Source organism: Episyrphus balteatus, chromosome 3 (genome assembly GCF_945859705.1).
Source record: "Episyrphus balteatus chromosome 3, idEpiBalt1.1, whole genome shotgun sequence".
Taxonomy (NCBI): Eukaryota; Metazoa; Arthropoda; class Insecta; order Diptera; family Syrphidae; genus Episyrphus; species Episyrphus balteatus.
The window spans coordinates 100,568,014-100,594,443 of record NC_079136.1 but is presented as its reverse complement, the minus strand read 5'-3'; the positions used below and the strand labels follow the sequence as shown (position 1 = coordinate 100,594,443).

The 26,430-nt window shown below is 29.6% G+C and overlaps 1 protein-coding gene across 1 annotated transcript; it reads right to left on the bottom strand.

Moving 5' to 3' along the window:
* Positions 1-5,407: 5,407 nt before the first annotated feature.
* On the bottom strand, positions 5,408-26,209 carry LOC129915292 (uncharacterized). Its single transcript, XM_055994778.1, has 3 exons — positions 25,900-26,209; positions 25,524-25,677; positions 5,408-6,402 (listed from the first exon to the last, which is right to left on the bottom strand). Exons 1-3 carry the CDS (start codon positions 25,934-25,936, stop codon positions 5,469-5,471), a joined length of 1,125 nt encoding a protein of 374 aa, XP_055850753.1. The 5' UTR covers positions 25,937-26,209; the 3' UTR covers positions 5,408-5,468.
* Between the last annotated feature and the right edge of the window lie 221 nt (positions 26,210-26,430).

The following is a 26,430-nucleotide window of genomic DNA, read 5'->3' as shown; positions in this document are numbered from 1 at the left end:
GATACTCACTTACTTACTAATGGTGGCCAGTGCCGTGTCACTATGGATTTGTGCCTCAACCAACAAGTACTTCCAGTCATCCCTATCCTTAGCCATCTATTTCCTGTTGCGCACAACGCACACCAAGTTGGTTGAGGTACTCTTTCAATATATGTAAAAAGAAACTTGGGAATGTTTTGATTCTGCAAATTCGGAATTGGTTTTTGAGGCTCGAATATTCTATATTTCTATATTTAAGATGAGTTCCTTGCTATAAGAACAAGAGTGTCACGTTATTTCTCAATTAAAAAAATTTACGTTTTAGATCGGTCTGGTAATTCTTTCATAGAAAACGTATTTTTGAGCTTCCCAAAAGAAAAGTTGCAGAAACCCTAAAATTAGCTGCTGAAAAATTCTATGCTAAGTGACAAAAAGATCAAAAATACAATTTAATAATGCTTAAAAAATATGCCTTCCAAATAGTCCCATAGGTGTCCAATAGCATTCAAACATCGACTGGAAATTTGGAGCTGGTTTTGAAAGCGGCTGAGAAACTCTATTTAGAAGTAGTGCTAGTCCTGCACGTGCTTATTAGGGGCGTTACCTTTATGGAAGATAAATTATCAATAATTGTTTTACACATAGAAGAAGCTTCTGCACAGAGAAAAATATGACCCGCTAAAAACTAACAGATTGCCATATTGTTTTACCGTCCATACATTTCATAAGGAAATCTTATTAAAATCAACGATTAATAAGGTTTTTTTAAGGAGATTTCTTATTATTTTTATAGAGAAAATCTTATTAAAATTTGACTGAAAAGTTGATTGAATCTCAGTCTTAAAAAATTCTAACTTCTCTTGTAGACATCTTTGACATAAGATTTATACATCATTATACAAGGTGAAACAATAAGCTTTCACATGGTATAAAATTTTGTATACGTTGTCAAACAAAAAAATTGATTTAAAGCATGAGAACATAAAAATAAATGTTTTTTTTGCTTTTTAGATGAAATTTCATCGAGTTAAAAAAATTCTAGCTCTTTTTTTAGATGTCTCATACACCTGATCGATATATATATTTTGAGCTAAGACAATAAGCTTTCAGATGGTGTAAAAATTTGTATAGGTTGTTTGGGAAAAAATTTATTTAATAGCGTGAGAAGATAAAAATACGTGTTTTTTTGCTTTTTTTGATGGAAATTGATCGAGTTCAAAAAATTCTAGCTCTTTTTGTAGATGTCTCATAGAACTGATCGATATATATATTTTGAGCTTAGACAATGAGCTTTCAGATGATATAAGATTTATATAGGTTGTCATATAAAAAACATGGATTTGAAGGTGATAGAATAAAAATAGGTAGATTTTTTCTATTTTTTTATTTTTGCAAGAAAAATGATTTTTTAAGGTTTCACTTCTACCACGTGACACACATGATTTTTTTTTTTTTTTATTTTTTTGCAGATTTTAAAACAATAAGGAAAACCCGATTGTTTTAATAAGGTTTCCTTCTTGGATGAAAACCATAGAGAAATCTTATTGTTTTTGTTCTATTTTATGTGGTCTATTTTTCTCTGTGTGGTTGTTCTTTTCTTTAGTCTGGGGTAGAATTACGGCACACGATTACGATCGTACTTGAACGTTTTGACTATTTCTGTATCTATTTAATTATTAGAAAACGATAGGGACACATAGCACCCATTCGTTAACGAACGTATGCCGTAATTCGACCCCTGATTTACGATCGATTGCTAAATTGATGCCTGATTCACAATATTGCGAGACGAAGAGACGAGAGCGTTGCGAGACTAAAATTGATATCCAGTTTTCGATGTTTGGCCAAATAATTTCTTTCTTTTCACACACATTCTTCTATATGCTGTCAATAAACAATTACCCAACAAAAATCGTAACATTACCGAATGGCTTACGATTGTTTTGTTAATCAGGCATGAACTGAAGATTCGCGCAGAGTTTTATAAGATTTCATTTTCTTTATTTTTATTTATTGATTTATTATTACATAAAAAAAAAAGAATTTTAGAAAAGACAAAGAAAACTAGATAGGTACAAATTAATAATAATGATTTGCCAAATAATTACAGATTAAATTTTTAAAGTTTTTCCCACTTCTTATACTCCTTATCAAAAGCTCGTCAGATATTTGAAAAAAAATGTCATTTTCCCTTCATTTTGCGAGATAAACCCGGTCTTTAACTAACTGTAAAATTGAATTTAATTAAATAAGTCTGTCATTGGTCATTTTTGGTTAAAATGAGTGGCGGGTTCTCCCGACATCATAACATCCCAACAAATTGACTTTTATGATAAGGACATTCACCCAAACACATTCCATAAAAAAAATTTGTCCCGCAAGAAATGCGATTTCATGCTTATTGTCAGTGTTATTTTTAACATTAAGTTGCCCTTTTGGTAAGCATTTGATTAGTAATCCAAAGAAGAAAGGATCGATGGCTCAAAATAGAGGTGGCGGTGAACTTTTGTTTGAACCACTAAAACTAATACTAATTTTCAGAAAACTACTTAACTGCATGCCTATACATGCCTATAAGAGTGACAGCTTGCCATTAAATTTGTCATCCATCTGTCAAGGCATTTATACGACGGAAAAGAAATTTTCAAAAAAATTACAAAAATCAAAAACTTTATGCCCCTTGAGGCAACATAACTTAACTCTTTAATACTTCTCAAGACAAAATCTTGAAGGCGTTTAAAAAAGTACATATTTAGTAAAATTATTCATTTGGCGATGCGCAACTTTGATACAACACTAACGATAAGAGTATGAAGTTGAAGTATACTTTAAAGAGGAAAAAAGCTTTTGTTATTTTTGAAAAATGTATCTTTTCTTTAAATATAAAGCATACTTTATGTCATTTTTAAATATGTATAAAAAAGTTTGTCATGTTCAATTTGAAAAATCTTTTCATTCGAGAATCAATCTGTTATTAATTATTTTTAAACACAATTAAAAGTCGTATATTATATGGGAAACTGTATACTCAGGTTATACATAACAATGAAGGATTACTTTTATTCATTCAAGAAATGGTTTGCTGTTTAAGTGTCAAACATTTATAAGCTTAGCAAAATTACGTACATATTGCTCATTTACTTGAACACTGTCATAATTAAAAAAAATACTATTTTTGTACATACAAAAATAGTATTTTTTTTAGTAAGTTTTTAATAAAAAAACTAATGCTCCTTCTACTTCAGTTTTCAGAGCTAAGAAATGAATTTTTGTAGGATTACAGATTACTTTATTCCAATAACTTCTTCATTAACAAAAAAATAATTTTTAATAATTTTTTATTATTTTTGTTATTTTTGTTTATCATTATCAGTCGTTTTTTGGCGTTTACTATTCAAAATTTTACTAACCTTGGTGCACATGCACAGTTATCAAAAAAACTCGACTCAAACTGTCAATGTTCAATTCAATGTTAAATGGGGGTTTTTGTGAGCAACAGTCCAGACAAATTAGACAATCAACACAGGAGTAATTCGCATAGAGCTGAAAATTGGTACAGAGCATTTAAATGCCGATTAAAGTAAAATGTCAAAAGTCCCCAAAAGTCCCATGAGTGCATAAAAGTTATTGAAGTTTTAATGCCGAAAATGTAGGTTTTTTTTTATATAACATTGAAACGGGAGAAGCTATCAAAAAAAGTATATACATACATAGATGACTTGTAGGTTTTGTAATTTTCTAAAAAAAAATGTTATGACACTTTTTTTTCTACGAGATATCGAGGTTTTAAAACGTGTCAAATGTCGAAAATATTGTTTTTTTTGCCTTTTACTCTTAAACGATGAGTCCAACCAAAAAGTTGTCTTTGAAAAACTGGTAGATAATGTGCTCCTTTATATTACTACTATTTTTTTTTTTTTTGTTAAAGTAGTCTTTCAAAAAGAAAAAAAAAATTTGATTTGGTCAAAAATAAAAAATTGCGAATTTGTGTACATAGCTTCTAAAATATGAGTTTTTTTGACATATATTTTTAACTCGTATCATATTATTTGTTTTTTTTTTTACATATTTCAATTAAGTTTTTATCTCTCCAGAGCTGTAATTAAAAAAATTTTTTTTTATTTGGACAAAAATCAAAAATATCATTTTTTTATACTTAACTTATTTTATTTGTTTTATAGCCCATGATGTTTTTCATAAAAAAAAATAAGATGTACTTTATCATAGCTGCTATCGTTTAGAAGATATTAGCTTTCAGAGAGAGGACTATACGAAAAAATCGTGGGTTTTGTCTTTTATTTTCGACATTAACCTTGAATAACTTTTTATGCACACATGGGATTTTTGGGGATTTTTGACATTTTACTTTAATCGATGTTTTAATACTCTGTGCAAGTCTTCAGATCTTTGCGAATTATTTCTGGGTTTGCTCTTTTTTATGTTTATTTTGTCTGGACTACAATGTGAGAATGAGATTCGCGATTGTAAAATAAATAAATATTTAGATATCTTTTTGTATATTTTAAATAACGAACATAATTTTTAAGAAATTTATATTTATTTTTATAGAAACTTATGTTCATTGATAGGTATGTTACACAGTTAAAGGCGATTTTTAAAAAAATTTGACATTTTGAAATTTTAAAATTTTTTTTTGAATTTTAAAAAAGGGCTGTTTTTAGAAAAGTATAAAAAATAACATTGAAAAGTTCAAAATTCCACACAAATTTATTAACTCTCGTTTATGAATGCTAATAGTATAAATATTTTGTAAACATTATGTACCTATTTATTTGGGTATTCTATAAACTATAACTTATGTACATCAAAAGTCTATTAAAAATTTTGCGTTTTCAAGTCGCGACTAACTGTTTAAGCCACAACTGGGAGGTGCAGGTTGTTACATTTAAAACAAACTATTTTGGCGTGTTTTCAACATGCGATACATAAGTTCAGGGTACTTATTAACGATCAAAAAAATACCAACGGACTAATGGACAACCAGAACGAAAGTTGTGGTCCTTTTTAACAAATTCCGTTTTGTTATGCAGTAGTTAAATTATATCCGAAAACTGAGTTAAAATTATAAGAAGCAAAGTCAATGACTTAATTATAAGCATGAATGTTTTATATGTAGTTTGTACGAAACAAGATTCAAAATATTTCATAAAAATCTAAAAGTTAACAAAGTGTAAAAAGGTGTTTTAATGAAGAGTGCTTAGTGCACAAACTGCGTGCAATAAATATAAAAAGCACAAAATGGTATAATTTTGGGACTCCGAACAAATATAGGACTCACCAAGGCCTTAAGTCTTAACTAATAAAAACTAGCTTCAATCGGGTCACATCCATATTTTTTTGGAGAAGATATATTAAAGGAAGCACTCTTTTATATTTTAAGCTGAAAATTTGTAAAATAAACAAGAAGTAAACAATATAAAAAGGCACTTTATTACTGTCGACATTCTTCAAAAAAAAAAATTTACTGATTAGTCATCGTGTGTATCATATTCTGATGACGATGCGAAAATTCTTACATAAGACCACTTTATACCATATTTGAAAAATGCTCCAATCGGGAAATAATACATTAGAAATTGTATTACCCAAACTCGAAGATTCAGATACCATCTGACAATTGAATATTGATGCAAATAGGTGACTAAAAATAATCCATAGCTTACAAGAAAGCGATCCCACCATCCAAGGTCGTTGAAATACTGCTTTTGGTTTGGAATTCGTACTTTATTGGGGAAATCTTCATCGTAATATTCATAACCTTTACAATAGGCCAATCTTTTGGTGAAAAAAATAAACGATCCTGGAGTGAGCATCATATTAACTGGCTTTAAACCATTTAAAAGTGATTTTGTCATTTGAAAGAAATCTGGGGATGCATTATCTAGGGCTGGTCGATATACTTTACGCATCGCAATGTCCAAGCGCATCTTAGTGACTTCCCAATTTTCACCACAAATATTATATTCATCTTTAATACCCAACAGGTAGCCCAGAACTCTCCACATGTGTGAAGTTCCTTCGAGAAAGTCCTGATCGTAGAGTCTTATTCTTGGTGCACCCAAAGTTATAAATCCAATAAAACCAAACTGCGTAAGGGCCATATCTTTTTGAGTTATTCCACCGACTTTCAGCTTTCCACATGCTCTGCTGGAACGTAGGTGAGCTTTTCGAACCATATTTAAGCTTTCCCAGAATTTTGATCCTTTTTGAAGTGGATAATCATACCACGCCAAAACATGGAATATGGTCCGAGCATAACGCCGGTATGCTGTAGCTGGTGTAGAAGATTGGCGAGTGCAGATGAGAACATTTAAAATTGATGGAATAGCTAAGACAGCTACAAGTCCACTGAGCATACCAGAAAAAATAACAAAGTGGTACTTTTTCATGTATCGTTGGCCACTAAAAAATGAAAAAAAAAACATTCATTATTACTCATATCAATATAAATTCGTCAGAGTTTAAAAAAAAATCGGTCAAGTTGCTATTTAAAAAAAAATAATTATATGTTTATCTTAAAAACGATATATATTTTGATATTGCGTTGTTTTCAAACCCCTTCTGGCTACTGCCTTGATAGATATTGTTAGATTTTTAATTAATTGTTTCCCACAATTTTCTAAGTCTCTCGTTAATTGTTGACAATAAGAGGAAGTTATCTACGTGCAATCATGTTGGTTATTTTACATTTACGCTTGAGAATACTCGTAAGTATTAATTAAAAGCTGGAATATAATACTGCTATAACTAATTACCACTCACATTATATTATAATGAGATTTGAGTAAATTAAAATTTTGGGGATGGGTCATATCGTTGCATACCTGCTTACTCGTAAATCTTAAGGTTCAAGGCTGAAAAGTTTTTGAATGTTGAATATTTAAGTTACCTCATAAATCTTATAATAAAAGAACCTACACGACACTTTTACAATTTTATTAATCTTTGTTTTGGTTTTCTTTTTACTTGCTCAATAGGGCAAGTATTGGTTTCGTGTCAAAAAAAAAGTTCGAGGTTTTAATCAAAACTAACATTACGATGATGGAGAAGCCCAAAAAAGTGGGTTTCGTCATGACGTCCGTCGGTCTGTGCGTCCGTGCGTCCATCTGTACAAGTAGCTACAGCCTAAACGGGTGGACGGATTTTCTTGAAATTTGGTATGGATGTTTTTTCGTAATTTCCAAGGTTGGTTTTTTTTTGTTTTTTAATATCTCGCTTAGAACGTATACCTCCCATACATAATTTTCGAGTTATTGCAATTTTCTCGAAAACGGCTCTGATTTGATTAAATTTAACACACGAAATGCTGTATATAGTTCTAACATAACTGCGTTTTTAGTTTTTCTCAAAAAATACGGATAGGGGAAATATGGTTTTTACAATTTTTTAAATCGCGGATGTCGGCTCTTCCCGTACATCATTATGGAGTTATTGCAATTTTCTCAAAAATGGCTCATTTTGATAAAATTTTGCATACATAATATTCAAAGTCATTGCAATAAAACTGCGTTTTTAGTTTTTCTCAAAAAAGTCAAATAAAAAAAAAATTTATTTAACTAACATTTGGCCTCCATGCAGGCTCTTCCCCTACATCAACCAAATTTCTTAAAAATGTATATAGAGGCAGCTTTAATAACCTACAAGTAAGCTAACATAAAAGTGCTTTGAACTGCAAGAGCAAGTACGTGCGGCCCCAGTCGTGCATTTTATTTTCTTTAGATATATCAAGTTGTTTTTTCGTTTGTTTTATTTGCAATTATTTTTTTTAAATTCTGTATTTGAATTTCAAGACCATAATCAAGTTTGACATTGTCTGCCAGGGATTTCATTAAGTTTTTAGTTTGGAGATTAAGTTTATCTTTCTTCGGGATGGCGGCGAAACTCATCTGACTCTGATTTTTTTTTTATACATTCTTGATGTTTACGAACACAAAAAGATATCGATCATTGTGATAAATCATTACTAGATAGGATGTCTGTCTAGTCTATTAAATATTATTAACTGTTTTCTTCTTAAGAGATTTAATGGTAATTATTACATGCCTACCTATATTCGTATGAATCTCTTATTCATTATTACATTATTAGTATTATGGTGTAAGATTCAATAATATCCGTTTAATTATCAAATTATCACCTCTTGATTGATTTCACAACTATTCGCAACTACATTTCAAGCGAAATTTTGATCATTAAATGATAAATGGTGTTTATATTTCAGAATGTAACTATACTATAACTATTTGTAACTATGTAACAAATATTTTAACAAGTAGGTAGGTAGCCATGATGTACAAATGTATTTGAGCCTCAGATGTATATACAGGGTGATTCAGGCGTTCCTCCTGAAATTCAGGAGGAACGTGCCAAAAAGCATATAGGTTGGGTTGAGACAATACAAAAATTGTATAGAAGGGGAGGTTATTCCCCTTCGTTTAGCGGGGAGGGGCAATTAAAAAAAAAAATTCTTAATTTGGAAAAAAAAAATATTAAAAATCAACGCCTAAAAGCCAAAAACCTCGTCTTTTATACAAAAATTTTAAATTTTTATGCCATAGTTTTTTAAAATTTTAAAAATCAAAATGTTAAAAAAAATTGGAAAAAATTTCACACTAATTTTTTTCAAAGTTTTATGTAATTAAGTACCAATTTAGTTTTTAAAATTCGATGTTCTTATTTGTTTTTAAACAAAAACAGAAATTCGGACTCAAAAATATCTTGAATATCTAGAAATTAACAAAAAGCCAACACTACTTTTTTCTAAGAAACCTCATTTTTGTTTATACGTGGCTGGATTTGTGGTTTAAATGATGATACAACAAAGTGACAGAGTATTGAATTAACCCTGAATTGATCATCTTTTTCCATTGATAACACCTGAAAACTTAAAACTTTAACATTTTGAATTTATTTTTCTTTAAAATTCATTTCAATAGAAACAATCAATAATTTGAACATATAAAAACTATTAAAAAAAAAACTTATTTTGTGTTATTTTTATTTTGATTCAAATAACTCTTTTTATGGGAAAATTACATAGAATTAACAGAAAGGTGGGTATCTGATAATTATGTATATATTTATGTTTAAGTAAAAAAGCACAAGTAATTTTTTTTTTAATTCTAAACATTCATTACTTTTTGTTAAATTTGTTTCGTGCAAGTAGCTGATTGTTAAATAAATAATGATGAATATCAGCAGTCACGCAATGAACACATATGTATATCTGATCTGTGCATGAAATTAATATCTAACATGAACAAAATTACAGTCATGAACGTATACGTATCATTTAAATTTTTTAACGAGTGTAAATATTTTGCAATATCTTAGTAATTAACCAACAGAAGATCAAATTACATTATACCTATTTACGATCAAGCTATTGGAACCGCAAACAAAATTGTACGACTCTACAAGAGATAGTTGAACTTTTAAGTTTGGATTTTAGTGCTACATATAATATGGAAACTTGTTAAAATTTAATGATGCAAAAGTTGAAGATTGCAGTTTGTCATTTTTTTTATTGAATTTACTTGAATTATTTATGAAATGATGAAACGTTTATTTTACATTTTATGCTAAATCATTCGTAAAATGAAATTAGCAGCAAATCAAAAGCACGAATGGCTCCAAGAACGTACCTATTTATTAAATAAATTTAAATTTCAAATTAATATTCTTTAATCATAAAGTATGAACGCACACCTTACATCAGGTTCATAAGTTGTTATCGTTACAATTTTTTCCTTTAAAATGTTTTTTTTTGCAAATTATAATAATTAAACTTATTGTTTATGACTACAAATCAAATGCGAAACTTCAATAAGTTTAAACGTGATAGACTTTCCTTGATGTTTTGCCAAGCATCACACTCGTAGTGTTTGTTTTTCTTTTTTTTACTTTTCAAAAGCTTAATTATAACTGCCAAATATTTTCCATTGTTTTTTAAAGTGAGCTTCAACGGAGATTGAAATTTGATGTCCCAACTGTATAAACAGTGCATAGTTTTGTTTTAACATCAAACAAAAAGATTCATCGAAATTCGTATAGTAAGTTTCAGATGCTTTTATGTTTATTTACACACATCTGGAGATATTTGTATCTACAAATGAATAAACATACCTATGTATTGTACAGTACAATGTACATACGTAATTAATGTAGGAGACTTTAACATATGGAACCCTGGACTTATTGGAAATATTTCGTTACATGCTCATTGGTCTCATTAGTAAAACCTGTTACAACAGAATTTATTTATTTATAAAGTATAAACTTTTCTATCCACATTCCACGCATACCAGTAATAAGTTATACCTTATATACGTATATTATTAAGAGCATAAGATGCAGGCAATAGCCTTTTATCTGCAAACAAAAATAATTTTTTTTTCGTTATCTTACTCTCATTTCTGAAAAAATAAAAAAAAATATGTATGTTTCGCACAGTAATCATTTACACTATTATCTGCTTGTTTTAACCCCTTGTAGATCCGTGTGACATTTCTGTAACAAAGCAAAAAATATCCCACTAAAACCGTATACGAACTATAATTATTTTCTTTAACAAATTAGGTGACTTTTCTTATATTTAAAATTAATTTTTTATTGTAGGCTTAAAGTCAGTTTTATTTAATTGTTATCTTTTATTTTTTGGCGCAACGTTTCAGGGATGGTTATCCCCTTCATCAGGCCTTTAAGTAAAAATTTTAAATAATTAATAAAACTCATAAATAACAAAATTGGAAAACTTACAAAATATAAACAATATTTGATGAAAACAAAATAATTTATGATTTTTACAAAATAAGCAAAATATTTAAAATGAAAACAAACTCAAAATTTAGTAATAAAAATACATAAGTGAGGTTATTTAACTTTTAGCTAAATGACTGTATATAATACTAAGACCATCGCAGTCCGATCTTCTGTTGACAACATTTTCGTTCTTTTTAATGTGCAGCATTTCTAATAGCATACGTTTAGAATAATGATTTTCTTGTTGTAAGATTTTTACATTATCAAAATCTGGCCTGTGGTCTTCTTCTAAACAATGCATAGCTAGTGCCGTTTTTTGTGAGTTACCGGTTCTCACATCTGATTTGTGTCCGGATATCCTGTTTTTAAGTTTTTGTTTCGCTGTTCCAATATAGACTTTTGAACAAGTATTATTTCCACCTAAACAGTTAATCTGGTATACCACGTCCGATTTATATTCTTTTTTTGTTTCGTCTTTAAGTTTGGTAAATACATTTGTTTTGAGTGTATTGGAAGATTTGAAAGCTATTTTTATAATTTCCTTATCTCTTATTTGAGCATTTGCTAGTCTTTTCGAAAGTTGTGGAACATACATATATAGAACTTCTATATATTCTCTGTTGACCAGCATCAACGTTTCCAGGTATTGGTATTCCATTATTGTAATTTTCAATCAAAGATTTAGTAATTTGTATTGGAAAAGTGTTTCTCAGATAATTTTTATGTTTTTTTTGTATAAAAGAAGAGTCACTATTATCCCAAACTCTATTTATAAAATTTTTAGCCGTGTTAATAATAATTTGCTTTGGGTGTTTTGAATTAAAATTAATAAGCCTTCAAGACGATGTTTGTTTTCTATACCAATCAAAAATGAAATGATTTTGATTTTTAATGACCAAGACATCTAAATATGGTAGTTTTCCATTTTCTTCAATTTCAACAGTAAACTGGATGTTTTGATGATATGAATTTAAAGCGTTTAGTGTTGAATTTACATTGTTAATTTTGAGTATAGCAAATAGGTCATCAACATATTTTACAACAAATTTTGGTTTATCAGAGAGGTTTTTAATATGTCTGCCAAAATTGGTGATAAAGGACTTCCCATTGGAACACCTTGTTTTTGCTTATAAATTTGGTTGTTATATTTTAAATAATTATTATCCACGATGCAGAAACTTACAATTTTAAGAAAGTTATCCTTTTCTATATTTGTATGTTCTTGAATATTGTTAAAATTTTTCTCTACAAACTCTAACGCCATTTGAACAGGAATATTAGTGAAAAGTGACTTGACGTCAAAAGATACCAAAACATCATTTTCTTCTAAATTGGTGACACCCTTAATTTTGTCGATGAAATCTTTGGAATTTTTTTTTTTTTTTTGACGGGAGGAAATCTTCAAAAGACACTTGGCAGTATTCGACACCAAGTAGTGTGGGACTCTTAACCACTAAAACCACCTCTTTATCAGGACCAATCTTGAGAGATCGACATCAGATTTTTCTTTCTTCACTTTGTAAAATCACTTTGGGGGAAGTTTAAACTTTTAATACTTTCCCATGTTTTTTTAGAGGCTCATGAGGCTTGGTTCTTCTTAATCTCCGAACATGGTTTCTGGTATTCAAGATGGACACCATTTCAGAATTGGTATGACTTTGCAGTCTCTGATTATGCGATACAGCGTATTTTTTAACAACTTCTGTAACCGTTTCTATTTGTAAGTCACGATGTAGATCGCTATTTCTTATGTACCAAGGTGCATTAACTATTCCATGAAGGACTTTGTTTTGGAATTTTTGGATGATTTCGGTATTTGTTTTCTTTGTACAGCCCCATAATTGGATACCATAGGTCCAAACAGGCTTTAGTACTTGATTAAACAGCATTATTTTGTTTTGGGTTGATAAATCAGAGTTATTACCAAGTAACCAGTACATTTTTCTATATTTCAAGTTTAGTTCTTCTCTTTTCTTTTTGATGTGCTCTTTCCACTTTAGCTTTGCATCCAAAGTCATTCCAAGGTATTTGGCCGTATTGGCGTAAGGTACAGCTTGATTATTAATGAATATTGGAATATTGTTTATCTTTTTATTTGTAAAGTTTATATGTGAAGATTTTGATTCATTTAGTTTGATACGCCATTTTTCGGTCCAATCTCTGACTGTGTCGACGGCATTTTGTAGTTTTACTGCTGCCTTAGAGACACATTTGTCGGGTACCAAAATTGCGGTATCATCTGCAAAAGTAGCCATTATGGTGTGATTACCAACTGGGATATCCCTTGTGTATAGTAAATACAGGGTAGGACCTAGGACACTTCCTTGTGGTACACCGGCTTCTATTTTCTTCAATTCCGAATATTCTTGATCGTACCTTACTCTAAACAATCGGTCTGAGATGTACGATTTTAATATTTCATAGTACTGTCTGGGAAGATCCCTTTGCAGTTTGTACTCAAGTCCCTCATGCCAAACCTTGTCAAAGGCTTGAGCAACATCTAAGAAAATAGCTGAACATACTTGTTTTTCTTCTAATGCTTTTTCTATTACATCCGTTATTCTATGAACTTGGTCTATCGTGGAATATTTATTTCTAAAGCCAAACTGATGATTTGGGATTAACCTTCTTTCTTCTATAATTTTGCTAAGTCTCTTCAGAAGCAGTTTTTCAAAAACTTTTGCCATAATTGGTATAAGCGATATTGGTCTGTAAGACGTCACTTCTGTAGGTGGCTTATCTTGCTTGGGTATGACAATAACTTCAGCAATTTTCCAATGGTGTGGGACATACCGTTGCTTAAGGCATGCATTTATTATACAGGGTGTCCGGTAGAAAATGGATAAGCCTAAAATGGCTGATAGGTGTACTTTTGACTGTTCTGAAACCGAATAGAAAAAGTTTCTATCGCAACCAGTTTAGAAAATATTAGCTTTTTTTCGTTCAGTGTACTTTAAATTTCATCATCTTACGTTTTCTTTAACCACAACCACGAATAAATGAATTTTATAAATTTCTTATTTTTATAATTTTCTACAATAATTGGCTCACTACATAAGAAGTTAAAAGTTTTTACCACTGTTGCATCTTTTCTTTAAAAAAAAATTGAAATTAGTTTTTCGATGCAAAATGTAAAAAAAAATATTTTATGAAAATTTTCAAACACCTGTGGTATAAAAAAAATCCATAGGAACGTAGGTGGCCAACTTTTTTAAAAATATGCGCGTCCAAAGGGGATTGCAGAATGGTTTCGCGTAACTTTGACGCTCGTAACTCTGTCGCCCGTAACTCTGTTATTCGTAACTCCGTTACCATTTCATTGTAAAATATGACTGATTAAAAAAACTGATGGAATCCATGCATTTGTGGCAGCAATGTGAAAAACTTAAGATTTTACAGTTAAAATAATTTATTAAATTAATAGGCTTTTTTTGTACTTTGGTACCAATAACTTCCTAGTAACTCTAGATTTGATAAAAACTTTTACCATTCTGCAATCCCCTTTGGACGCGCATATTTTTAAAAAAGTTGGCCACCTACGTTCCTATGGATTTTTTTTATACCACAGGTGTTTGAAAATTTTCATAAAATATTTTTTTTTACATTTTGCATCGAAAAACTAATTTCAAATTTTTTTTAAAGAAAAGATGCAACAGTTGTAAAAACTTTTAACTTCGTATGTAGTGAGCCAATTATTGTAGAAAATTATAAAAATAAGAAATTTATAAAATTCATTCATTCGTGGTTGTGGTAAAAGAAAACGTAAGATGATGAAATTTAAAGTACACTGAACGAAAAAAAGCTAATATTTTCTAAACTGGTTGCGATAGAAACTTTTTCTATTCGGTTTCAGAACAGTCAAAAGTGCACCTATCAGCCATTTTAGGCTTATCCATTTTCTACCGGACACCCTGTATATTGGAGTTTTATGAAGGCTTTCAAAGGCATTTCTTTCATAACCTGTGCCTACGTTCTATAACTCAGTCGAGAACTTCTCGCATCGAAAAATTTTGAAACGAAAATTCCAAACGTTTCTCTATTTGCAAAAATAACCTGTGTCTGTATCTCGATGTGAGAAGCAACCTGCAACCCTGTAAGTTTTTTATTCCATTGGAATATATTGGAAACTATCAAAAAAAGGGAAAATATTTTTACCTTTGGCCATAAAAGGTCATATTTACATAGTTTTACATTAAATATCCCAAGGTTCGGTAGTCCGAAGGAAGAGCATTCGGTCGGCGGTGGAGGGTACCGAGTTCAAGTCACGGTTAGGACATGAAAATTTTTCATTTTTTTTTTCTTTAATATTCTTTTTTTTTATTTTGAAAATTTAAGGGACACAAAAATAAATTAACGTGAACACATTTTCAATAGTAACATCTCACATTTAATGCAAGATTATCAATTTTTTTTTCAAATATCTTACTTTCTCGCATCCTTTTTGCTTGTGAGAAATTTTGGCAGTTCAATCGAGAAATTTTCTCGATTATTTTCTTACAGACACAGTTTTATTCACATTTTTCCAGTCTGTCAAGCATTTTCATTCAGAAATGTTTCAAGGCGAGAAAATTTTGTTTATAGAAACAAACGAATGTGAGAAAATGATTTTTGTGTCGATTCACATTATTTTTGTTCCGATTTGCGTGTTTCATGCGAGAAATTTCTCGATGCGAGAGTTACAGAACGTAGGCACTGGGCAGTAACCTGGAGATCGTAACCTGGTGATTTTTATTTGATAGTTGATGTAAACACATGCTTTTTATTTCTTTTAATCTTACAATTGGTATTTCACTTTCATATATCTTATCAACAAACTGTAAGCTATTTTCAGCCGCGTTTGTTGGGTATGGCTTAAAAACATTCGCAAGATGCTCCGCGAAAAGGTTAGCTTTTTCTTTTGGGTTACCGATCCATTTCCCATCTTGAAATTTCAGGGGAGAGTTTAGTAACTGCGGTCTTTTCAGGCGCTTGGCTGCTTTCCATAGCGAAAAATCGGTTGAAGCATCAGTCGTTAAATTCTTTAGGAATGTACTGAGTGAATCATTTTTGAATTTATAAATTTGTTTTTTAAGATTGTTGCTTATACGGTTAAAAGTTGTTTTATCATCTGGAAATCTAGTATTTTGCCATTTTCTTCGAGCTCTTCTTTTCTCTATTATCAACTCTCTTATCTCTAAATTATATTTTATTTCATTTTGTCTTCTATTAGAAAATGTTGGAGTACTTTTTTCAGCGGCCTGTTGCACATCAGCAATAAATTTTTCCACTTCATGGTCAATTTGCTCGATTGTATCCATGGGAGATCTTAAATTTATAAAACTTAAAAGCCTTTCTCTAAAATCACTCCAGTTTGTTTTCTTATTTACAAGCTTTGGATTACTTTTTTCTATTACTTCCGATTCACTTAGTGATAGAATCACTGGAGTATGATCAGATGACAAGTCATAATTACCTTCGACACTAATGTGATTTCGTTTGATTCCTTTAGCTACGAAAAAGTCAATAAGGTCTGGTATTTTGTTAGTATAGAATTCGCAATAGTATTTACGGCCTGCTTGGAAAAGTCTTTTGCTTTTTGTTGAATTTTTAACATTAAATTTAGAATTATTTGTTAATTTTGATAATATTTTAACTAAGAATTTTGATAATTCATAGCAAGGAACACTGATTGATGCGCAAATCGGTCTCAATGGAATTCCATCTTTATGAATTTTTGGTAATTTTGGCACCTAATCTTCTTTTCAAACTCATTAATTTTAGTTTGATGAAAAAGATTTTTAACAAAATTATTATTAATATAAGCGTTTAAAGTCTATTTGTTGGATCGCTATTAAGAATGGTATATGTATTATTAGATATATCCATTAAAAAGAAGAGGATCAATTGAAATAGAACCACAAGAGGTTTTACTTGAAGAATAAGAACGAATAACTCAAAACTTTATAAACAAATTTAGTAGCTGATATTTAAAATGTTTAAAAAACTAAAAATCAAAAATTATTATCAAATTGGAAAGGAAGAAGCCCAGGTCGATTTGTTTGCTTGAAACATTAAAATATAATTATTTTGAAACGGACTTTTAAGATTTTTAATTATCCACCGTTTCTAACAGTATTTGTGTCAGATAGTAATCCATTCATTTTGTTAACATAATCAGTTTTTAAGCAACTGTTACATTACCCTTATCTGCTGGTATAATGTATATTTCTGGGTGTTCTTTCAAGAATTTCTTGGTATCGAGATAAATTTTATTCAAAAACTTATCAAAAGAATAAACTGTCCTGGATCTTAAATGGTCTTGCAAAATTAGGGTAAAACATGACTTTGAAAAATCTTGTTCATCCAGATCTTTTGTTTTAATTATTTCTTCTACATCTGCTATGATTTTAAAGAGTGGAAAATTCTTTTTGTTGAAAGGTAACGAACATTTTTGACCCATTTGATGTCATCCGGATTGAATGTTGGTTTTATTAACGAACCAGTTATCGTTAATAACAATACCCATTTTAATTTTCATATTACTTTTCAATTTATCTAACTCTTTCTTTTGCGAATTTTTTGTGTTTAGGTTAATTTTATTTTGTGTTTTCTTTTGACTTTTTAAAATTTGGTGCTTTCATTTTCAGTTAATGTGTTTGTAATAAAGTTTACCAAAGTACTTATGTTTTTCTTTTGTTTTGAAATTTGAGATTGTTTTAACGAGATGATAGCGAAAGTAGTTTGGAATTAAAAGTTTCTATACATGATAATAATTTTCTTCGAATACCTTTTTCTGATTGTTCGTCTGAAAAATCATACATTTGTATAATATTCTTCGTACTATTATTTATAAATTTTATTAATTATTTAAAATTTTTACTTAAGGGCCTGATGAAGGGGATAACCATCCCTGAAACGTTTCGCCAAAAAATAAAAGATAACAATTAAATAAAACTGACTTTAAGCCTACAATAAAAAAATTTATTTTATATATTTATTTTCTTTTGAAACTTTTATCAATACTTTTAATAGTATTGGCACTTTTAAATAGTATTGGCACTTATTAATTTAATTATATAATTGTCATTTAACGATTTTATATAGAGCACGTTTTTAACCTCAATTTAAAAATAAATAATTTAAGTTTTACTATTTATTTGTAAACAAATTGTTTGCATTAAAGAAGTCAAGTATTGGTCATAAAAATAGCAGATAACTTAAGTCATGAATCTATAGTATGACCAATAAAACTAATGCAAGTCATTCAATTCCAATGATACATATACTTTGCATGAATTTAATTCCTCCATAAGATTAACACTTTATCTAGATGATAATTTTATTCGTTCTTAGCTACATATATCCGTTCTAATCTACTCTTACTGGGAAAACATTTTAATAGAAAAGCTTATTCTTTTTATATCATTTTGTGGAGATGCATATCTTTGTCAAATCTTTAAAATTTTGGATACAAAATATGTGACTTCTTTATTTTTATAACATAGTATAAATATTTCATGAACTGAAACTATTTAAGACGTGTTTGTCTGGATATTGAATAAATCGTCTCATCAGTAGACAAGACATTTTAAATTCATCAACATTTGTGAGTAAAGGTAAATGCTATGAGTCCGAGTTTACTGTAATAGTTACTTATTGTCAACCTACAACTACAGAAACAAAATTATTACTTAATTTTTAGCTAGCCAGTTTATTTTGATAAATTAATGCACGACGATGGGCGATAAACTTGGTCTTGTGATTCAAGTTCAAGTTTAAAAGGCATTGTCATAAACTATTAAGTTTTTGCGGTTTATATTATTGCAAAACGACTTTATAATTATGAAAGTAGCTGAAAAGTAGTTGTAGAACAAGAGAGGGAGGAGGGTTTTTAAGACGCAAGAAGTGTTTGTCAACTTCAAAAGCAAAAGTTTTATTTTTATTTTTCAAATGCAATATCAATTGGTATATTCAGTCTCAAAATATAATATAAACATTTGAAATCATAACTGCAAAAAAATTATCTTTCATAAAAACTACCAAACTTAAACGTGTTTCATAAATTGCGTAAAAATAGCAATTGATTATGTTTATAATTTGAGGATTTTCTATACTTGAATATTGCTGTATTGTATAAATAAAACAAAACTATGTACATACTTACGTCATAGAGAAAAATTAATCCAAAAAAGAGATTATCAAAGCAGAAACAAAATACCTACACAACACACATGTTGCTGTCTAGGTCATTTATTTTTACTTGCAGATATTTTAGCAAACTTGTATATACAGGGTGTCCGGTAGAAAATGGATAAGCCGGAAATGGCTGATAGGTGCACTTTTGACTGCTCTGAAACCGAATAGAAAAAATTTCTATCGCAACCAGTTAAAAAAATATTAACTTTTTTTCGTTCAGTGTACTTTAAATTTCATCATCTTACGTTTTCCTTAACCACAACCACGAATGAATGAATTTTATAAATTTCTTATTTTTATAATTTTCTACAATAATTGGCTCACTACATACGAAGTTAAAAGTTTTTATAACTGTTGCATCTTTTCTTTAAACAAATTTTGAAATTTGTTTTTCGATGCAAAATGTGAAAAAAAAATTTTTATGAACATTTTTAAACACCTGTGCTATAAAAAAAAATCCATAGGAACGTAGGTGGCCAACTTTTTTAAAAATATGCGCGTCCAAAGGTTATTGCAGAATGGTAAAAGTTTTTATCAAATCTAGAGTTACTAGGAAGTTATTGGTACCAAAGTGCAAAAAAAGCCTATTAATTTACTAAATTATTTTAACTGTAAGATCTTAAGTTTTTCACATCGCTGCCACAAATGCATGGATTCCATCAGTTTTTTTTATCAGTCATATTTTACAATAATTCTTCTTACACATAACTATTAAAAACGCGTTATAACCGTTGAACAATGGCTATTAAAAAAATTTTACCTTTTTTTTAATGCAAAGTAGAAAAAAAAAATATTTGTTTGCTCAGTTTAAGCATGGGCATACAATTGTGCATGGGGACAGCTTGTTTTGAGTTTTGACTTCTTAATGATCTCGTTTTAAAAAAAAATTGAGATTTTTGGTCCCGTTGGCCCAATGCAACCTCATCAAAAATGTTGCAATGTTTCCGAATTTGTGTTCAATTCCCAATCTTATTGGGCTACGAGAAACATCCAATATTTGTTAGATGCAATTTAATTTACAGTTAATAATTGTGAGCCACTTCTTATTTTATCTTTTAAACTGGTTATTAGCAAATTAGCAAACAAATATTTTTTTTCTACTTTGCATTAAAAAAAGTTAAATTATTTTTTTTATAGCCATTGTTCAACGGTTATAACGCTTTTTTAAAAGTTATGTGTAAGAAGAATTATTGTAAAATATGACTGATTAAAAAAACTGATGGAATCCATGCATTTGTGGTAGCAATGTGAAAAACTTAAGATCTTACAGTTAAAATAATTTATTAAATTAATAGGCTTTTTTTGCACTTTGGTACCAATAACTTCCTAATAACTCTAGATTTGATAAAAAAAAAACTTTTACCATTCTGCAATTTCCTTTGGACGCGCATATTTTTAAAAAAGTTGGCCACCTACGTTCCTATGGATTTTTTTATACCACAGGTGTTTAAAAATTTTCATAAAAATTTTTTTTTCACATTTTGCATCGAAAAACAAATTTCAAAATATATTTAAAGAAAAGATGCAAGAGTTATAAAATTTTTTAACCTCGTATGTAGTGAGCCAATTATTGTAGAAAATTATAAAAATAAGAAATTTATAAAATTCATTCATTCGTGGTTGTGGTTAAAGAAAACGTTCTTCTTCTTCCTTTTTCTCGGCGCTGTTATGATCTCGATGTCGAGGGGATCATAACCTTCCCACGTTACTGCTTCACACTAGTGATCCGCCTGTGGGGTTCGCCGGGTTGACCTCAGAAATCGGCGGCAAGCCTCCCGGTTTTGTATTGTTCCGTTTCTGAGGCCAACTGAATGCTGGTGTTTTTGCATTTGCTTGTACCAGGAGTTTTTAGGCCTACCTTTCTTTTTATTTCGTGGTTAAAGAAAACGTAAGATGATGAAATTTAAAGTACACTGAACGAAAAAAGTCTAATATTTTCTAAACTGGTTGCGATAGAAACTTTTTCTATTCGGTTTCAAAACAGTCAAAAGTGCACCTATCAGCCATTTCAGGCTTATCCATTCTCTACCGGACACCCTGTATTTTAGCAAACAAATTAAAGTAACGATTTTTATCCATGTATTTTATTATTTTATTAATTATTTCAAATATTTGTGCCATCAGAATTTTAGGGAGGGAAAAATAGCATGAGTCATTAAAAATTAAAATACTTAAGCGATTTTATTAGAACCAGAAAAATGATTTGACATTTCCCAACATGTTAAAACCAATTTCTTTAGGTCGAAAACTAGCGGCAGGTTCTAACCATAAAACCATTATCAAAACGCTTGAATTTAATTTTATTTACGATTCAAATTAAATGTTTTCGTTTCGTCAAAACAATGTAATACATTTAAAATAAAGGAAATATTTATTTTTAACTGCTGCTTCATATTTATTTCCTACATTTTCGAAGGGCATATACAAGTCAAAACGAATATCAATGGAATTTGTTGCAAAAAAGAAGTTTGCATATCTTAACTGAAAATTCAAAAAATTAAAAGACCCAGAGATTGTGGACTTCGTACAGCGGTGTTTTAGAAAAATAATTGAACGATCCACAGGAAAAACGGCATAATATAAACTTTAAGTCAAAAATAAACTAATGATGAGGTTTTGTAGCATTTACTTTGCACTATTTGATGTTATTCTTAGTTTTAGAAAACAAATTTAAGTCTTGTTAAACAAAAAACAATGAAATGATGTGAATTTCGTCCAATTTGTATGGAAAACAAAATTTTAAATTGCGTTTTCCTCCTGTTGTTATGTTTTTGTTGAACCCTTCAATTCTTTGTATATAAAAAATTTCAAAAATTTTTCAAAAAAAATTTGGTATAGTCGTGAAAAAAATTCATCTGCGGTTTTTATTTTTTAAATTGAATTTAAAAAAAATTATTTTCAATCTAGAAATCTAGTTCTTTCTATATTTTTTTTGAAATTTTGTTTAGGTATAATATTATGGATATTCCAAAACTTTTGTACAAAAATATACGTTGAAATCAATTGAGTTGTTTAAAACAAAGTTCGAAATTAAGGAATGTTTCTACGACAAGTACCGTTAATAACGGTTCAAAAAAATATTATTTATAATTTCAAAATTAAAGTTCTGTATGTGACAGCACCTACTTACCGCAGGTACCATTCATTTTGAATATTAAATTCAGTTTTGATTTCTCTTCTACACAACAATTTGCATTACCTTTTCAGTATCCAATACAAAAAATTACGCATACACCACAGTGACCCATTTATTTAACACACTAAAAACATAACTACTTTGACTTTGTCACTAACTGAATGTCAAAACTAATCTTTGTTACTTGTTAGTTATGAGTTTTTAGAACCAAAATTAACGGTACCTGCAAGTACAAGTACATACCATTTTCTATTTATTTATTTATTCAAGTAAAAATTTCGAAGAACCGTTCTTAATTAAAAAAAAGAAAAAGTTGCTGTGTTAAACATTTATTTGGGAGCGTATCGGAATCCCGCTTCTTAAAATCCAGTTTTTCGAAAATCCCGAAAAAAAAGTTTCAAAATCCCGTTTACTAAACTACCGCTTTTTTAAATCCAGTTTTCTGAAATCCCGCATTTTAAAATCCCGTAAAATCCCGAAAATCCCGATTTTTTTACAAAATACATGCTTAATTCACAAATAAATAAATTGCACGACTGGGGTCGCACGTACTTGCTCTTATGCTTAAAGTAACAATAATGTTAAAGCTTTTTATTCAAGAAATTTAAAATTTCATAAGTAGTATAAAAAAATTAAATCTGTTTTTATAATTAATTAAACTCCGTTTTAAATTATCTTAAAAAAAAAAAAATATGCCATTTTATTTCTTGTATAAAAAGGTATTTTTAGAAAAAAATTTTCGAAAATTGTAGGAGCCGTTTTTTAAAAAAATAATTTTTTATATATACAAATTTTTTAACATTTTTTAAAAAAAAAGTTGGTATGCCATTTTGAAGAAATAATTAATTTACACATAAAAACTAAATTTCAAAATTTTTCATTGATCCGTTTTCAAAAAATTGATTTTTCAAACAAAAATTTTGAAATATTTTTTAAAAAACCAAAAATGCGTTTTTTGAAAATTTTCTAAAATTTTATTATTATCTTTACTTACACACTTTTGTATAAAAATTTTCATTTAAATCGGGTTAATTTTGTACGAGATATTCAGAAACGAAAAAAACCGTTCTATGACAGGTACCGTTAATAACGGTACAAAAAATATTTTTTTTATTTCAAAAGTTGGCTTTTATGTGTTGTACTACACACAAAAATTTTAATCAAAATCGTTAGAGCCGTTTTTGAAAAAAATTAACTTTTCTATTTCCGTTATGACAGGTACCGTTAGTTTTGGTCATAAAAAAAAATTTCAATTTCCCCTCTAGGGAATCACCAAAAACTGCTAACTACCAAGTTTGAAGAAAATCACTTCACTCGTTTAGGCTGCAGCTCCAGATAGAGACAGACAGACAGACAGACAGACAGACAGACAGACAGACAGACAGACAGACAGACAGACAGACAGACAGACAGACAGACAGACAGACAGACAGACAGACAGACAGACAGACAGACAGACAGACAGACAGACAGACAGACAGACAGACAGACAGACAGACAGACAGACAGACAGACAGACAGACAGACAGACAGACAGACAGACAGACAGACAGACAGACAGACAGACAGACAGACAGACAGACAGACAGACAGACAGACAGACAGACAGACAGACAGACAGACAGACAGACAGACAGACAGACAGACAGACAGACAGACAGACAGACAGACAGACAGACAGACAGACAGACAGACAGACAGACAGACAGACAGACAGACAGACAGACAGACAGACAGACAGACAGACAGACAGACAGACAGACAGACAGACAGACAGAATTGCCAGACCCACTTTTTTGGCATTCTCCATCATCGTAATGTCATGTAAAATTGTTATCTCGAGTTCGATTTTTTTTACGAATCCTAAACTTGCCCTATAGTACCTATATCGCAAGTAAAAAATCATGAGAAATAGACAAAAAATTAGTAAAACTGATTTTTTGCGTTGTAAAGCCCACACAATATGTACCTTCAACACATTATGAAAACGGTATTTGTTTAATAAAAACATAAAATGATTAAAGCTTTAAATTGAGTTCACAAATAAAAGAAATTTCATTTATTTAAATATCAAAATTGTTGAAATGCATCCAAATATAAGTTGAAATATATTTAAATGAAATTTCTTTTGAATATGTGTGTACTTAATTTAAGATGTTGTGATCATTTTATGTTATTATTAATCTATGGAATTATAACGATTTGATTGTTCTTCGCGCGATTTTTTAAAATAAAACAACTAGTTTTGCTTGCAAAATCGGGATAATAAAAAATCGGGATTTTAAAAAGCGGGATTATAAAAAGCGGGATAATGAAAAACGGGATTTTAAAAGCGGGATTTAAAAAAACGGGAATATAAAAAGCGGGATATCGAACCCAACCCCATTTATTTTTATCTTTTAAGTCAAGAATGCCCCTATCCCTATAATATTTTTTAATCTGAGTATAAAATATTTTTTGAAATGTGGGTAAAATTATTGAAAATTAAAACATAGGGAAGTGGGGGCAAGATCGCCTATGGGGGCAATACGGTTTTTGTACTATGTTGTATGAAAAATATTAAATTGGCAGGACTTTTAATAAAAAATAAATGGCTTCTGGTGAGATTGATTATGTCTGTAAGTATGAGCAAGTTTAGTTGAAATCCTGAAAAGTTATAGTAAATTTTGTGATTTTTCATCAAATCGGCATGTTTTGTGTGAAAAGAAATTTGTACTTTTTTAAATGAAATATTTAAAAGACTTAACTTTTTCTTTTTTTGTAATAAAAGTTGGGAACCGATGAAAATATAGCATACGTTTGTAATTATTGCAAAAAGATTCCAAATTTTAAGATAGAAACGGTTTTATTATCAACAGAAGTTGATAGGGCGGTCTTACCCCCATGCAAGACGGTTTTTTGTTAGATGTTTTTTCAAAACGTATTATCTTTTTTTCAGTATTAAATTTTTTTTTTTTAATGATAAGATTTCCTACAAAAAAAATTAAAGATAATGAATAAACACTTTATTTTAATTAAAAGATATTTTTTTATTGGTTTTTAAGACGGTTAAACACTAAATGGGCGGTCTTGTCCCCACTTCCCCTAAAATACAGAAAAAGTATCGATTCCAAACCCATAAAATTTAAAGTTTTTTTTTTAATAAGTGATGTTTAAACAAAAATTCATCAAATTCTTTGGATAAGTTCTGAGATAGTGCCAGTTTTGTATACACCTACATGTCTACTGAAATCGTTCTAGTTATAAGAGCTTTAAAACGTTTTTAGTACTTTCGCAATCGCATTAAAATTATATTCCATTTTCAAGTTTAGGTACCTACCATATTTTAACATAAAATCAAATTTGAACCACATTAAGAGAAAATATGCGACCTATAAACGCACATTACATTTTTTTTATGAATTTAGTGACAAACCCGAAATACACTCAAGCAAGTGCTCTTAATACTTACTTTTTAAATAACTTCTCGTCATACCACGGCGGTAACTCTAAATCGCGTCCATCGTCTTCTTCTACAGCTCCGTCTTTCAACAGATGTTCCAAATATTTAACTGCCTCTGGATTTTCTTCTTTTACTGTGTCTTCCGTTGACACTGACTTTGCAACTAAAAAACAAAAACAAACAAAAAAACAAAGCAAAGACGTTAACACTATCGTTGGCAATAGCACAATGGTGAAAGTTAAAACGCTTTCATTTTTTCCGGTTAAAGTTTCGAAGAAAAGGTATAAAATTAAAACAAAAATACAGTTCACATAATAAAATTAAATTGTATTTAAGTCCTTAAAGTAATATGTCCCTATGAGCTTTTCAGATGACCTTCACTTACAATTAGAATCACTTTTTATATGTTTGCCGTTTTCCATTTTTCTTTTTTTTTTGCTTAAATGCAACACCAACGCTAATATTGCATTTGTGAGTTTTCAATTAAATGTGCTATTTATCTCTAATTCACAGTTATTGAATTAAATAAACAAACTGTGTTTTTATTTCTTGAGTCAAGTTATTGAATTGTTTTTATTGTTACACCACTGCTGATTTAAAGCACATGGCTATATGCAATCCGACTATCTGATATAGCTTTACCTTATCGACTGAAACTGAATAGCTTTGCGGTGGTACTTTTGGTGTGGGCCGATGATGAGTACGTTTTATTATTTTGAGAAACGGAACGATATAGTCGGATTGTGTATGACTCTGACTCTGAATGGTATGGATGAATATAGTGAGCTTTTTATGTTTTGTATTCCGCGTTTATGGTAGTGGGGATGGAATTTGGGAAACTTTGGGAACTTGTGGAAAAACAAGAGTAAAATGGGCTTTACATGAATTTGTTTTAATGGTTCTTTGATAGAAATGC